Here is a 15,220-nt window from a genome sequence, read left to right as displayed (position 1 = left end):
CAATGTTGTCCCTCAGGGATGTTCAATATCAATGTTGTCCATCAGGGATGTTCAATATCAATGTTGTCCCTCGGGTATGTTCAATATCAATGTTGTCCCTCAGGGATGTTCAATATCAATGTTGTCCCTCGGGTATGTTCAATATCAAAGTTGTCCCTCAGGGATGTTCAATATCAATGTTGTCCCTCAAGGATGTTCAATATCAATGTTGTCCCTCAGGGATGTTCAATATCAATGTTGTCCATCAGGGATATTCAATATCAATGTTGTCCCTCAGGGATGTTCAATATCAATGTTGCCCCTCAAGGATGTTCAATATCAATGTTGTCCCTCAGGGATGTTCAATATCAATGTTGTCCCTCAGGGATGTTCAATATCAATGTTGTCCATCAGGGATGTTCAATATCAATGTTGTCCCTCGGGTATGTTCAATATCAAAGTTGTCCCTCAGGGATGTTCAATATCAATGTTGTCCCTCAGGGATGTTCAATATCAATGTTGTCCCTCAGGGATGTTCAATATCAATGTTGTCCATCAGGGATGTTCAATATCAATGTTGTCCATCAGGGATGTTCAATATCAATGTTGTCCCTCAGGGATGTTCAATATCAATGTTGTCCCTCGGGTATGTTCAATATCAAAGTTGTCCCTCAGGGATGTTCAATATCAATGTTGTCCCTCAAGGATGTCCAATATCAATGTTGTCCCTCAGGGATGTTCAATATCAATGTTGTCCCTCGGGTATGTTCAATATCAATGTTGTCCCTCAGGGATGTTTAATATCAATGTTGTCCCTCGGGTATGTTCAATATCAAAGTTGTCCCTCAGGGATGTTCAATATCAATGTTGTCCCTCAGGGATGTTCAATATCAATGTTGTCCCTCGGGTATGTTCAATATCAAAGTTGTCCCTCAGGGATGTTCAATATCAATGTTGTCCCTCAAGGATGTTCAATATCACTGTTGTCCCTCAGGGATGTTCAATATCAATGTTGTCCATCAGGGATGTTCAATATCAATGTTGTCCCTCGGGTATGTTCAATATCAAAGTTGTCCCTCAGGGATGTTCAATATCAATGTTGTCCCTCAGGGATGTTCAATATCAATGTTGTCCCTCAGGGATGTTCAATATCAATGTTGTCCCTCGGGTATGTTCAATATCAAAGTTGTCCCTCAGGGATGTTCAATATCAATGTTGTCCCTCAAGGATGTTCAATATCAATGTTGTCCCTCAGGGATGTTCAATATCAATGTTGTCCATCAGGGATGTTCAATATCAATGTTGTCCCTCAGGGATGTTCAATATCAATGTTGTCCCTCAAGGATGTTCAATATCAATGTTGTCCCTCAGGGATGTTCAATATCAATGTTGTCCATCAGGGATGTTCAATATCAATGTTGTCCCTCAGGGATGTTCAATATCAATGTTGCCCCTCAAGGATGTTCAATATCAATGTTGTCCCTCAGGGATGTTCAATATCAATGTTGTCCCTCAGGGATGTTCAATATCAATGTTGTCCCTCAGGGATGTTCAATATCAATGTTGTCCCTCGGGTATGTTCAATATCAATGTTGTCCCTCAGGGATGTTCAATATCAATGTTGTCCATCAGGGATGTTCAATATCAATGTTGTCCCTCAGGGATGTTCAATATCAATGTTGTCCATCAGGGATGTTCAATATCAATGTTGTCCCTCAAGGATGTCCAATATCAATGTTGTCCCTCAAGGATGTTCAATATCAATGTTGTCCCTCAGGGATGTTCAATATCAATGTTGTCCCTTGGGTATGTTCAATATCAATGTTGTCCCTCAGGGATGTTCAATATCAATGTTGTCCCTCAGGGATGTTCAATATCAATGTTGTCCCTCAGGGATGTTCAATATCAATGTTGTCTCTCAAGGATGTTCAATATCAATGTTGTCCCTCAGGGATGTTCAATGTTTTCCCTCAAGGATGTTCAATATCAATGTTGTCCCTCAGGGATGTTTAATATCAATGTTGTCCCTCAGGGATGTTCAATATCAATGTTGTCCCTCAATGATGTTCAATATCAATGTTGTCCCTCATGAATGTTTAATATCAATGTTGTCCCTCAGGGATGTTCAATATCAATGTTGTCCCTCGGGTATGTTCAATATCAATGTTGTCCCTCATGAATGTTTAATATCAATGTTGTCCCTCAGGGATGTTCAATATCAATGTTGTCCCTCAAGGATGTTCAATATCAATGTTGTCCCTCAGGGATGTTCAATATCAATGTTGTCCCTCAAGGATGTTCAATATCAATGTTGTCCCTCGGGTATGTTCAATATCAATGTTGTCCCTCAGGGATGTTCAATATCAATGTTGTCTCTCAGGGATGTTCAATACATTTGTGGATGGTAAACAACACATGGATAACAGTTTGGTTAGCAATTACACACACACACACACACACACACACACACACACACACACACACACACACACACTGTGTGTAGTAGAAAGATGCTCACCGACTGCCCTCCTCCCACAAATTGGGCAGGCAACCTGCGGCCAGTAATCTTGGGTCTGTTAACTGTGGGGTGGGACAGCTTCTCTAAACTGGAAGACATCTCGTCAAAATTGATTAGATCTGTTGAGAAAATAGGAAAAAACATGACACAATAATTGTTATATTGAATGAATGAATTTAATTATGAATGAATGTATTTATTCTGGCAGACAGACATATATAGCAACACTTCATCACTCTTTGTAGTTGAATTGAATTGAAGTATTTATTTCAAACACAGTACCACAGATCAGAGGTGGGTAGTAACGCGCTACATTTACTCCGTTACATTTACTTGAGTAACTTTTGGGATAAATTGTACTTCTAAGAGTAGTTTTTATGCAACATACTTTTACTTGAGTATATTTATAGAGAAGAAACGCTACTTTTACTCCACTCCATTTATCTACATTCAGCTCGTTACTCGCTACTTTTTTTTATCGATCTATTAATGTTTGTTTTGGTTTTTCAAAGTAGGATCCACACATGCCTGCGTTTCACCAATCACATGCAGTCACTGGTGACGTTGGACCAATCAAACAGAGCCAGGCGGTCACATGACCGTCACACGTCGACTCCGACATAAAGCTGACAAACTTATTGGGATGTTACCATTTAGTGGTCGATTGTAGGGAAGCTACTAATAAAAGTTTCAATCAATCAATCAAAAGTGTAAAGTAAAAAAGACACTTTTTATTTCAACCGTACTTCCCGTCAAAAGCCTAAAGGCTGATCGCACACTTCCTGTCTTCACAATAAAAGCGCCGCTCCATCGCGCCTGCGCTAACAAAATAAGAGTCTCCTAAAACCGGCACTAACAAGCTAGCAAGCTACGGAGTTTGCCGCCAATGTATTTCTTGCAAAGTGTATAAAAACGAATATGGAAGCTGTACAAATAAGATGCCAAAAACCAACGACTTCCATGTGGTATTAGACAGAAAAGAGGAACTTTTTTTCTCCTCCATTTGAAAACGTGGACGTCTGATTCCAATCAATGCAAGTCATCAGAATCAGGTAACTTATATTCTTGTCTTCATGAAAGATAGGAATCTATATGTTAAACATGCATGTATATTCATTAAAACACCTTCAACATGTCAACAAAAACGGCAAAATAAATAAATATAAATTATATACTGTATATATAAATGTATGTATATATATATATATATATGATATGTGTGTGTATAAATGATATAAGTGTGTATGTATATGATATGTGTGTGTATGTATATATGAGGTAGATCACCTCGTTTTGGTCATTTCCTAAGTAATTGATAAACAAGTTGAAAAACTTATTGGGGTGTTACCATTTAGTGGTCAATTGTACGGATTATGTACTGTACTGTGCAATCTACTAATACAAGTTTTAATAAATCAATCAAAACAATAAATGCCTACTGAGCCTATGGTGCTGTTAAATTATTGTGGCTCAATGTGCCATTTTTTTATTTTATTTTAATGTACTATTATTTAATATATATTATTGTTTTAGTTGATTAAGAGATATTCCTGGCTCTGAATTTGCTCATTGCTACTTTTATGTTTTTGTGCATTATTTGTTGCCGTCATCAGGTTACTCATCAGTTACTCAATACTTGAGTAGTTTTTTTCACAACATACTTTTTACTTTTACTCAAGTAAATATTTGGGTGACTACTCCTTACTTTTACTTGAGTAATAAATCTCTAAAGTAACAGTACTTTTATTTGAGTACAATTTCTGGCTACTCTACCCACCTCTGACCACAACACATTGGTTTACATGTTGGCAGAGACATTTGTGCAAGGCTTGAAAAGGGGTTGGATGAAGCAGATGCTAATAACATCCCAACCCCTCTACCTCTATTCCACATCAAGAATAACATCCCAACCCCTCTACCCCCATTCCACATCAACAATAGAATACAATAACAATACCATACTAACAAAAACAAGAAAAACTCCTTTACACTAACAATATAATAGTACCACTCTTAGTATGAGACAACACACACACACACACACACACACACACACACACACACACCACACACACACACACCCAAACACTCTCTGATGTTGGCTATATATTTTGCTTATATATGTTGCTTACAAACCCCGTTTCCACACGACTTGGAAAATTGTGTTCGATGTAAATATAAACAGAATACAATAATTTGCAAATCCTTTTCAACCCATATTCAGTTGAATATGCTACAAAGACAACATATTTGATGTTCAAACTCATAACAAAATTTTTTATTTGCAAATAATCATTAACTTTCGAATTTCATGCCAGCAACACGTGACAAAGAAGTTGGGAAAGGTGGCAATAAATACTGATAAAGTTGAGGAATGCTCATCAAACACTTATGTGGAACATCCCACAGGTGTGCAGGCTAATTGGGAACAGGTGGGTGCCATGATTGGGTATAAAAACAGCTTCCCAAAAAATGCTCAGTAATTCACAAACAAGGATGGGGTGAGGGTCACCACTTTGTAAGCAAATTTTTTAGAACTACATTTCTCAACGAGCTATTGCAAGAAATTTAGGGATTTTACCATCTACGGTCTGTAAAATCATCAAAAAGTTCAGAGAATCTGGAGAAATCACTGCACGTAAGCGATGATATTACGGACTTTTGATCCCTTTTTGCATCAAAAACAGATATCAGCGTGTAAAGGATATCACCACATGGGCTCAGGAACACTTCATAAAACCACTGTCAGTAACTACAGTTGGTTGCTACATCTGTAAGTGCAAGTTAAAACTCTACTATGCAAAGCAAAACCCATTTATCAACAACACCCAGGAACGCCGCCGGCTTGGCTGGGCCCGAGCTCACCTAAGATGGACTGATGCAAAGTGGAAAAGTGTTCTGTGGTGTGACGAGTCCACATTTCAAATTATATTTGGAAACTGTGGACAGGGTGTCCTCCAGAACAAAGAGGAAAATAACCATTCGGACTGTTATAGGGGCAAAGTTGAAAAGCCAGCATGTGTGATGGTATGGGGGTGTATTAATAATAATGGATTAGATTCATATCGCGCTTTTCTATTGTTAGATACTCAAAGCGCTCACAGTGAAGTGGGAACCCATCATTCATTCACACCTGGTGGTGGTAAGCTAAATAAGTAGCGTAAAATCATCAAAAAGTTCAGAGAATCTGGAGATATCACTGCACGTAAGCCATGATATTACGGACCTTTGATCCCTCAGGCGGTACTGCATCAAAAACTGACATCGGTGTGTAAAGGATATGTCAGGGTCAAATACCATGAGACATTATAAAGACACAGAAACAGAGAATAGAAGACAAACCAGTGGTTGCTTTTCTCGTACGAGGAAAGTAACTGGAGCAGTTGTCAGTTACAGGCTCCTAATTTACTCTGAAAACTTTCTCTAATCACCTCGCATTTTAATTCATTTGGGGACCCTACTGTACAAACACACACACACACACACACACACACACACACACACACACACACACACACACACACACACACACACGCACACACACACAAGAGGAGGGGGTGAGGTGGTATCTCCAGCTGTGTTGGATACCTAACACAATATAGCAACTTCCTGCATTGCTCTGTACCATCTGCCAATTCCTCTTTGAAGTGTGTAGGTCAACCTAATTTCAATCAAACGCCAAGTTTCATTTCTGCTTGTCTACACAATGCACAAACAATCATATTTGAATAAAATGAGATAACTTATTTTCAATTAATCCAACAGGATATCACCACATGGGCTCAGGAACACTTCATCAAACCACTGTCAGTAACTACAGTTGGTCGCTACATCTGTAAGTGCAAGTTAAAACTCTACTATGCAAATCAAAACCCATTTATCAACAACACCCTGAAACGCCGCCAGCTTCGCTGGGCCTGAGCTCATCTAAAGACTGATGCAAAGTGGAAAAGTGTTCTGTGGTCTGACGAGTCCACATTTCAAATTTGATTTGGAAACAGAGGACGTGGTGTCCTCCGGAACAAAGAGGAAAATAACCATTTACGCGGAGTGATTTCTCCAAATTCCCTGAACCTTTTGATGATATTATGGAGCGTGGATGTTGAAATCCCTAAATTTCTTGCAATTGCACTTTGAGAAACGTTGTTCTTAAACTGTTTGACTACTTGCTCACGCAGTTTTGCTCAGTCTGCTTTTATAGCCACTCATGGCACCCACCTGTTCCCAACTAACCTGCACACTTGTGGGACGAGCATTCCTCAACTTTATCAGTATTTATTGCCTTCTTTGTCACGTGTTGCTGCCATTTCATTCTAAAGGTAATGATGCTAAAGACAGCTGCAATACACCTACAGCTTTCTTCTTTGCTGTCTCCATTATTCATTGAACAAATTGCAAAAGATTCAGCAACACTGTGTAATTATGCGATGAAAAGAGACGACTTTTAGCCGCAAGTGGTGCTGAGTTAATATTTCCTGACAGTCCATGCCATCACATCATTCCGCGACGTTTTAAACAAGAAACTCCGCGGGAAATTTTAAATAACAATTTAGTAAACTAAAGCGGCCGTATTGGCATGTGTTGCAATGTTAATATTTCATCATCGATATATAAACTATCAGACTGCGAGACCTTTAAATAAATGATATTGTCCAGCAGGCTGTAGTGTGACATCAACTGATTGGTTGTCCTGGTGATGTGTCACAATGCAGAAGAGACTAAATACCTCCACCTTGGCTGAAAAACTGCCTGAGCTGTTGAGTGCTAATATAAATGCTAATTTCATGTGAATGTCTTTGGGCAAATCAACCTGTGATGATTACTTTGATGGTAGGCTACACGACTGATTTAACTTCCTCGGTTGAGCAGGAGACATGAGGAAGAGTTCGACTAATAATAAGCTGACACATACTTGAGTCTTTGTCGCCCGTGTCCCCCGAGGGTTTTGGCTTGGGAGGAAGTGACAGCTCCAAGTCAGGCTTAGGACGAGGCGAAGGCAGCTCCCCGTTGTGTCTGGAAGGAAGAAACAAATGAATGATGATGCATTGACACAACATTGCAAAAAAAAGGCCAAAAATCATCATTTAGTAGACTACATAAGTGCTTGTCGTTCAAACTAACACTCGTCAACTTTGTCCAGGGACATAACCCTGACTTGTGATGGTTTGTATATAGATCTTCCTGACTTGTGATGGTTTATATATAGATCTTCCTGACTTGTGATGGTTTATATACAGATCTTCCTGACTTGTGATGGTTTGTATATAGATCTTCCTGACTTGTGATGGTTTATATATAGATCTTCCTGACTTGTGAATGGCAAAACACTAAGTGTCTCCTGAAGAAGCAAATGGGGCGGTCTTTGATTAGCTCCTGTGTCCAAGACCCAACCTCCGGGCTGAAGATTTCAGTTTGTCCTGAAGAATTTGGAGGTAGTTCTCCTTTTTCATTGTCCCATTTACTCTCTGTAAAGCAACAGTTCTGTTGTTCCGTCGTTTCATTGTTTGATCGGCCAAATCCCACAACTGTATTACTTTTTTAATGCCTCTGGACATCGCATTTAATGCTTTTTAAGGCCTTTATTTTCTCAAAATCCATTTAATGACTTTTGTGATTTGGGGCTATATAAATAAACATCGATTGATTGATTGATTTAGTAGACTACATAAGTGCTTGTCGTTCAAACTAACACTCGTCATTACAAGCACGTTTACTTGTGACTTTGTCCAGGGACATAACCCTGACTTGTGATGGTTTATATATAGATCTTCCTGACTTGTGAATGGCAAAACACTAAGTGTCTCCTGAAGAAGCAATTGGGGCGGTCTTTGATTAGCTCCTGTACCCAAGACCCAACCTCCGGGCTGAAGATTTCAGTTTGTCCTGAAGAATTTGGAGGTAAATCTCCTTTTTCATTGTCCCATTTACTCTCCGTAAAGCAACAGTTCTGTCGTTTCGTTGTTTGATCGGCCAAATCCCACAACTGTATTACTTTTTTTAATGCCTCTGGACATCGCATTTAATGCTTTTTAAGGCCTTCATTTTCTCAAAATCCATTTAATGACTTTTGTGAGTTGGTGCTATATTAATAAACATCGATTGATTGATTGATTTAGTAGACTACATAAGTGCTTGTCGTTAAAACTAACACTCGTCATTACAAGCACGTTTACTTGTGACTTTGTCCAGGGACATAACCCTGACTTGTGATGGTTTATATACAGATCTTCCTGTCTTGTGATGGTTTGTATATAGATCTTCCTGATTTGTGATGGTTTACATATAGATCTTCCTGACTTGTGAATGGCAAAACACTAAGAGTCTCCTGAGGAAGCAAATGGAGCGGTCTTTGATTAGCTCCTGTGCCCAAGACGCAACCTCCGGGCTGAAGATTTGAGTTTGTCCTGAAGAATTTGGAGGTAATTCTCCTTTTTCATTGTCCCATTTACTCTCTGTAAAGCAACAGTTCTGTTGTTCTGTCGTTTCGTTGTTTGATCGGCCAAATCCCACAACTCTATTACTTTTTTAATGCCTCTGGACATCGCATTTAATGCTTTTTAAGGCCTTTATTTTATCAAAATCCATTTAATGACTTTTGTGATTTGGGGCTATATAAATAAACATCGATTGATTGATTGATTTAGTAGACTACATAAGTGCTTGTCGTTAAAACTGACACTCGTCATTACAAGCACGTTTACTTGTGACTTTGTCCAGGGACATAACCCTGTCTTGTGATGGTTTATATATAGATCTTCCTGACTTGTGAATGGCAAAACACTAAGTGTCTCCTGAAGAAGCAAATGGGGCGGTCTTTGATTAGCTCCTGTACCCAAGACCCAACCTCCGGGCTGAAGATTTCAGTTTGTCCTGAAGAATTTGGAGGTAAATCTCCTTTTTCATTGTCCCATTTACTCTCCGTAAAGCAACAGTTCTGTCGTTTCGTTGTTTGATCGGCCAAATCCCACAACTCTATTACTTTTTTTAATGCCTCTGGACATCGCATTTAATGCTTTTTAAGGCCTTTATTTTCTCAAAATCCATATAATGACTTTTAATGTGTTTAAAATGGCCCGTGAAAGCCCTGTTATATTAAAAAATATTAGGTTCTGGATCATCATGTGTCATAAAGTAGTGATCGTTGGCTCTCATGAAGTCTGCCATGGTTAGTAAGGGTTGTATTTTATTGAAGGAAGTATCATTAATGATGCTTCAACATGGTACTAGGAATGTCTGTGTTACTACCTAAAATACAGTCCAGAAAATAAGTATTTGAACACCCTGCTATTTTGCAAGTTCTCCCACTTAGAAATCATGGAAATGTTCACGGTAGGTGCATGTCCACTGTATGAGAGATAACCTAAAAAGAAAAATCCAGAAATCACAATGTATGATTTTTTAACAATTTATTTGTGTGATACAGCGGAAAATAAGTATTTAAACACCAACATTAATATTTGGTAGAGTAGCCTTTCTTTGCAATTACAAAGGTCAAACGTTTCCTGTAGTTCTTCAGCAGGTTTGCACAGACTGCAGGAGGGATTTTGGTCCACTCCTCCACACAGATCTTCTCTAGATCAGTCAGGATTCTGGGCTGTCGCTGAGTAAGACAGACTTTCAATTGGATTTAGGTCTGGAGACTGGCTAGACCACTCCTGGACCTTGATGTGGTTTTTACGAAGCCACTTCTTGGTTTTCCTGGCTGTGTGCTTTGGGTCATTGTCATGTTGGAAGATCCAGCCAAGAGCATTTAAGTCTCATCTTAAAACTCATCTGTATACTCTAGCCTTTAAATAGACCTCCTTTTTAGACCAGTTGATCTGCCGCTTCTTTTCTTTCTCCTATGTCCCCCCCTCCCTTGTGGAGGGGGTCCGGTCCGATGACCATGGATGAAGTACTGACTGTCCAGAGTCGAGACCCAGGATGGACCGCTCGTCGGGACCCAGGATGGACCGCTCGCCTGTATCGGTTGGGGACATCTCTACGCTGCTGATCCGCTTGAGATGGTTTCCTGTGGACGGGACTCTCACTGCTGTCTTGGAGCCACTATGGATTGAACTTTCACAGTATCATGTTAGACCCGCTCGACATCCATTGCTTTCGGTCCCCTAGAGGGGGGGGGGTTGCCCACATCTGAGGTCCTCTCCAAGGTTTCTCATAGTCAGCATTGTCACTGGCGTCCCACTGAATGTGAATTCTCCCTGCCCACTGGGTGTGAGTTTTCCTTGCCCTTTTGTGGGTTCTTCCGAGGATGTTGTAGTCGTAATGATTTGTGCAGTCCTTTGAGACATTTGTGATTTGGGGCTATATAAATAAACATTGATTGATTGATTGATTGACTCATCTTCAATGATCTGACTGAGGGAAGGAAGTTTTTGGCCAAAATCTCACAATACATGGCTGTAGTCGTCCTCTCCTTAATACAGTACAGCCGTCCTCTCCCATGAGCAGAAAAACACCCCCAAAGCATGATGCTACCCCCCCATGCTTCACAGTAGGGATGGTGTTCTTGGGATGGTACGCATCATTCTTCTTCATCCAAACACACATAGTGGAATTATGACCAAAAAGGTCAGTTCTCGGTCTCATCTGTCCACAAAACTTTCTCCCGTGACTCCTCTGGATCATCCAAATGGTCATTGGCAATATTAAGACCGGGCTTACCATGTGCTGGTTTAAGCAGGGGAACCTTCCGTGCCATGTATGATTTCAAACCATGACGTCTTAGTGTATTACAAATAGTCACCATGTGGTCCCAGCTCTTTTCAGGTCATTGACCAAGTCCTGGGCTAATTTCTCACCTGTCTTAGCATCATTGAGACCCCACCAGGGGCTCCCTTTCGATTGAGATTGACCGTCATGTTTAGCTTCTTCCATTTTCTAATGATTAATCCAACAGTGGACCTTTTTTCACCAAGCTGTTTGGCAATTTCTTCATAGCCCTTTCCATCCTCGTGGAGTTGTACAATTTTGTCTCTGGTGTCTTTGGACAGCTCTTTGCTCTTAGCCATGCTGAATGTTTGGGTCTTATGTGGTGGACAGGTGTCTTTATGCAGCAAACGACCTCACACAGGTGCATCTGATTCAGGATAATACCGTGGAGTGGAGGACTTTTAAAGGCGGACTAACAGGTCTTTGAGGGTCAGAATTCTAGCTGATAGACAGGTGTTCAAATACTTATCACACAAATAAATTGTTAAAAAATCATATATTGTGATTTCTGGATTTTTCTTTTTAGGTTCTCTCTCTTAGAGTGGACATGCACCTACCGTGAAATTTCAGACCCCTCCATGATTTCTAAGTGGGAGAACTTGCAAAATAGCAGGGTGTTCAAATACTTATATTCTTGACTGTACATTCTTACACATGTATACAAGATGCTGATAATGCTTCAACATGGTACTATGAATGTCCCTTTTACTACCTAACATACATACTTACACATCTTATCTTACTGATAGGATGCAGTGCGTCTCCCATAACAATGTGACCTCGGACTATGTTAAGGTAACGTGTGGAGTTCCCCAGGGTTCGGTCCTTGGCCCTGCACTCTTCAGCATCTACATGCTGCCGCTAGGTGACATCATACGCAAATACGGTGTTAGCTTTCACTGCTATGCTGATGACACCCAACTCTACATGCCCCTAAAGCTGACCAACACGCCGGATTGTAGTCAGCTGGAGGCGTGTCTTAATGAAATTAAACAATGGATGTCCGCTAACTTTTTGCAACTCAACGCCAAAAAAACGGAAATGCTGATTATCGGTCCTGCTAGACACCGACCTCTATTTAATAATACAACTCTAACATTTGACAACCAAACAATTAAACAAGGCGACACGGTAAAGAATCTGGGTATTATCTTCGACCCAACTCTCTCCTTTGAGTCACACATTAAAAGCGTTACTAAAACGGCCTTCTTTCATCTCCGTAATATCGCTAAAATTTGCTCCATTCTGTCCACTAAAGACGCTGAGATCATTATCCATGCATTTGTTACGTCTCGTCTCGATTACTGTAACGTATTATTTTCGGGTCTCCCCATGTCTAGCATTAAAAGATTACAGTTGGTACAAAATGCGGCTGCTAGACTTTTGACAAGAACAAGAAAGTTTGATCACATTACGCCTGTACTGTATATACCTTTATATACATATATACATACATATATACCTATACTGTATATACCTTTATATACATATATACATACATATATACCTGTACTGGCTCACCTGCACTGGCTTCCTGTGCACTTAAGATGCGACTTTAAGGTTTTACTACTTACGTATAAAATACTACACGGTCTAGCTCCATCCTATCTTGCCGATTGTATTGTACCATATGTCCCAGCAAGAAATTTGCGTTCAAAGGACTCCGGCTTATTAGTGATTCCTAAAGCCCAAAAAAAGTCTGCGGGCTATAGAGCGTTTTAATTTCGGGCTCCAGTACTCTGGAATGCCCTCCCGGTAACAGTTTGAGATGCCACCTCAGTAGAAGCATTTAAGTCTCACCTTAAAACTCATTTGTATACTCTAGCCTTTAAATAGACTCCCTTTTTAGACCAGTTGATCTGCCGTTTCTTTTCTTTTTCTCCTATGTCCCACTCTCCCTTGTGGAGGGGGTCCGGTCCGATCCGGTGGCCATGTACTGCTTGCCTGTGTATCGGCTGGGGACATCTCTGCGCTGCTGATCCGCCTCCGCTTGAGATGGTTTCCTGTGGACGGGACTCTCGCTGCTGTGTTGGATCCGCTTTGGACTGGACTCTCGCGACTGTGTTGGATCCATTATGGATTGAACTTTCACAGTATCATGTTAGACCCGCTCGACATCCATTGCTTTCCTCCTCTCTAAGGTTCTCATAGTCATCATTGTCACCGACGTCCCACTGGGTGTGAGTTTTCCTTGCCCTTATGTGGGCCTACCGAGGATGTCTTAGTGCTTTGTGCAGCCCTTTGAGACACTAGTGATTTAGGGCTATATAAGTAAACATTGATTGATTGATTGATGCTGATGAAGGCATGTTAATAGGTGGAATAGATCAAGTCGTTAAGTGTACTACCAGCTGTATATTACACAATAGGAGAACAAAAAACATGTGTTCTTGTCTCAAACAGGAATTTTGAATGTTGGGCAAAATTTGACGGAGCAGGACTTGGTGGACATGAACAGGTTCCACTTTGGGTCCTATGCGAAAATCCCGACAGGAAAGAAAAGACTCACTTGAGATTCGGCGATGGAGTGAGAGCTTTGTCTGGCCTCCTTGGAACTCCCTGCCTGCCTTTGCCTGGTGGAGGCACCGGCTTCTTGGGCGGGGTTGGCGCCACAGGCTTGGATGGTTTGGGATCTGGCACAGGCTTGTCCACTGCAACATTACATGGTGGAGTAATTACACACTTTTGCCAACTGCAACATTGACATAGTGTTTACATGGTAGAGAAATTAGATAGAGGCAGGTTATTAAATACAGTACAGGTATGTTTTATATATACACGTCTCTTAGTACAGGTATGCACTATATATATATATATATATAAATATACATATATATATATATATATATATATATATATATATATAGTTTGAGTTTTTTCTTGCCCTTACGTAGGATCTGAGCAGAGGATGTCGTTGTGGCTTGTGCAGCCCTTTGAGACATTTGTGATTAAGGGCTATATAAATTAAGTTTGATTGATATATATGTGTATATGTGTATATATTCACTAGGGGTGTAACGGTACGTGTATTTGTATTGAACCGTTTCGGTACGGGGTTTTTGGTTCGGTACGAGGGTGTATCGAACGAGTTTGTAACCTAAAGTCTTAACAAGCTGCTCTGCTTTCTGCCTCTGTCTGAGCAGTGAGCCCCCAGCATTGTCCCATCCACACAACCATCTGATTGGTTACATACAAAGCCAATCAGCGGTGCGTATTCAGAAAGCATGGAGTCAGTGCTCCGGCGTCGAGATGAGCAGATATGTGTTTAGCAGGTGAGCAGCTGACATCGTACACTCCCAAAATTATAAAAAAAACCACTTCCCAGTCAAAACTATTACAAACATCACTATGAGCCTGTTGAACTTCTAGAAACTTAAACTACAGCTCAGCTCTCTCATAGTTCTGGGTTGAGGTGAAGGCTAATTAGCTTTTAGCGTTAGGTTACCTCATTTTGCTGTGTGTGTGTGTGTTGTGTGTGTGTGTATAATAAAAGTCAAATACAGGCTTCCCAAATGCTGTAATAAATTAAGGATGATGAGTTGACTTGAAGTCAATGGTTCTCTCCCGGAAAAGGGTGGAGTGCCATCTCAGGGTTGGGGAGGAGACCCTGCTCCAAGTGGAGGACTTCAAGTACCTAGGAGTCTTGTTCACGAGTGGGGGAAGAGTGGATCGTGAGATCGACAGGCGGATCGGTGCGGGGTCTTCAGTAATGCGGACGTTGTATCGATCCGTTGTGGTGAAGAAGGAGCTGAGCCGGAAGGCAAAGCTCTCAATTTACCGGTCGATCTACGTTCCCATCCTCACCTATGGTCATGAGCTTTGGGTCATGACCGAAAGGATAAGATCACGGGTACAAGCGGCCCAAATGAGTTTGGGTCTCTCCCTTAGAGATAGGGTGAGAAGCTCTGCCATCCGGGAGGAACTCAAAGTAAATCCGCTGCTCCTTCACATGGAGAGGAGCCAGATGAGGTGGTTCGGGCATCTGGTCAGGATGCCACCCAAACGCCTCCC

At 40.8% G+C, this 15,220-nt stretch overlaps 1 protein-coding gene across 1 annotated transcript in view; it reads right to left on the bottom strand.

The window, feature by feature from the left end:
• Positions 1-15,220, bottom strand: part of cd2ap (CD2-associated protein) — a 189,629-nt gene that overhangs the window by 34,674 nt on the left and 139,735 nt on the right. The window contains exons 13-15 of the mRNA XM_061894082.1: positions 13,719-13,860; positions 7,410-7,510; positions 2,498-2,616 (exon numbers count right to left, since the gene is read on the bottom strand). Coding sequence (XP_061750066.1) covers positions 2,498-2,616; positions 7,410-7,510; positions 13,719-13,860 — 362 coding nt within the window. The remainder of the gene's footprint in view (positions 1-2,497; positions 2,617-7,409; positions 7,511-13,718; positions 13,861-15,220) is intronic.

The sequence above is a fragment of the Nerophis ophidion genome, linkage group LG03 (genome assembly GCF_033978795.1).
Source record: "Nerophis ophidion isolate RoL-2023_Sa linkage group LG03, RoL_Noph_v1.0, whole genome shotgun sequence".
NCBI lineage: Eukaryota > Metazoa > Chordata > Actinopteri > Syngnathiformes > Syngnathidae > Nerophis > Nerophis ophidion.
Note: the sequence above shows the minus strand (reverse complement) of the source record. Positions and strands in the feature narration are given on the sequence as shown.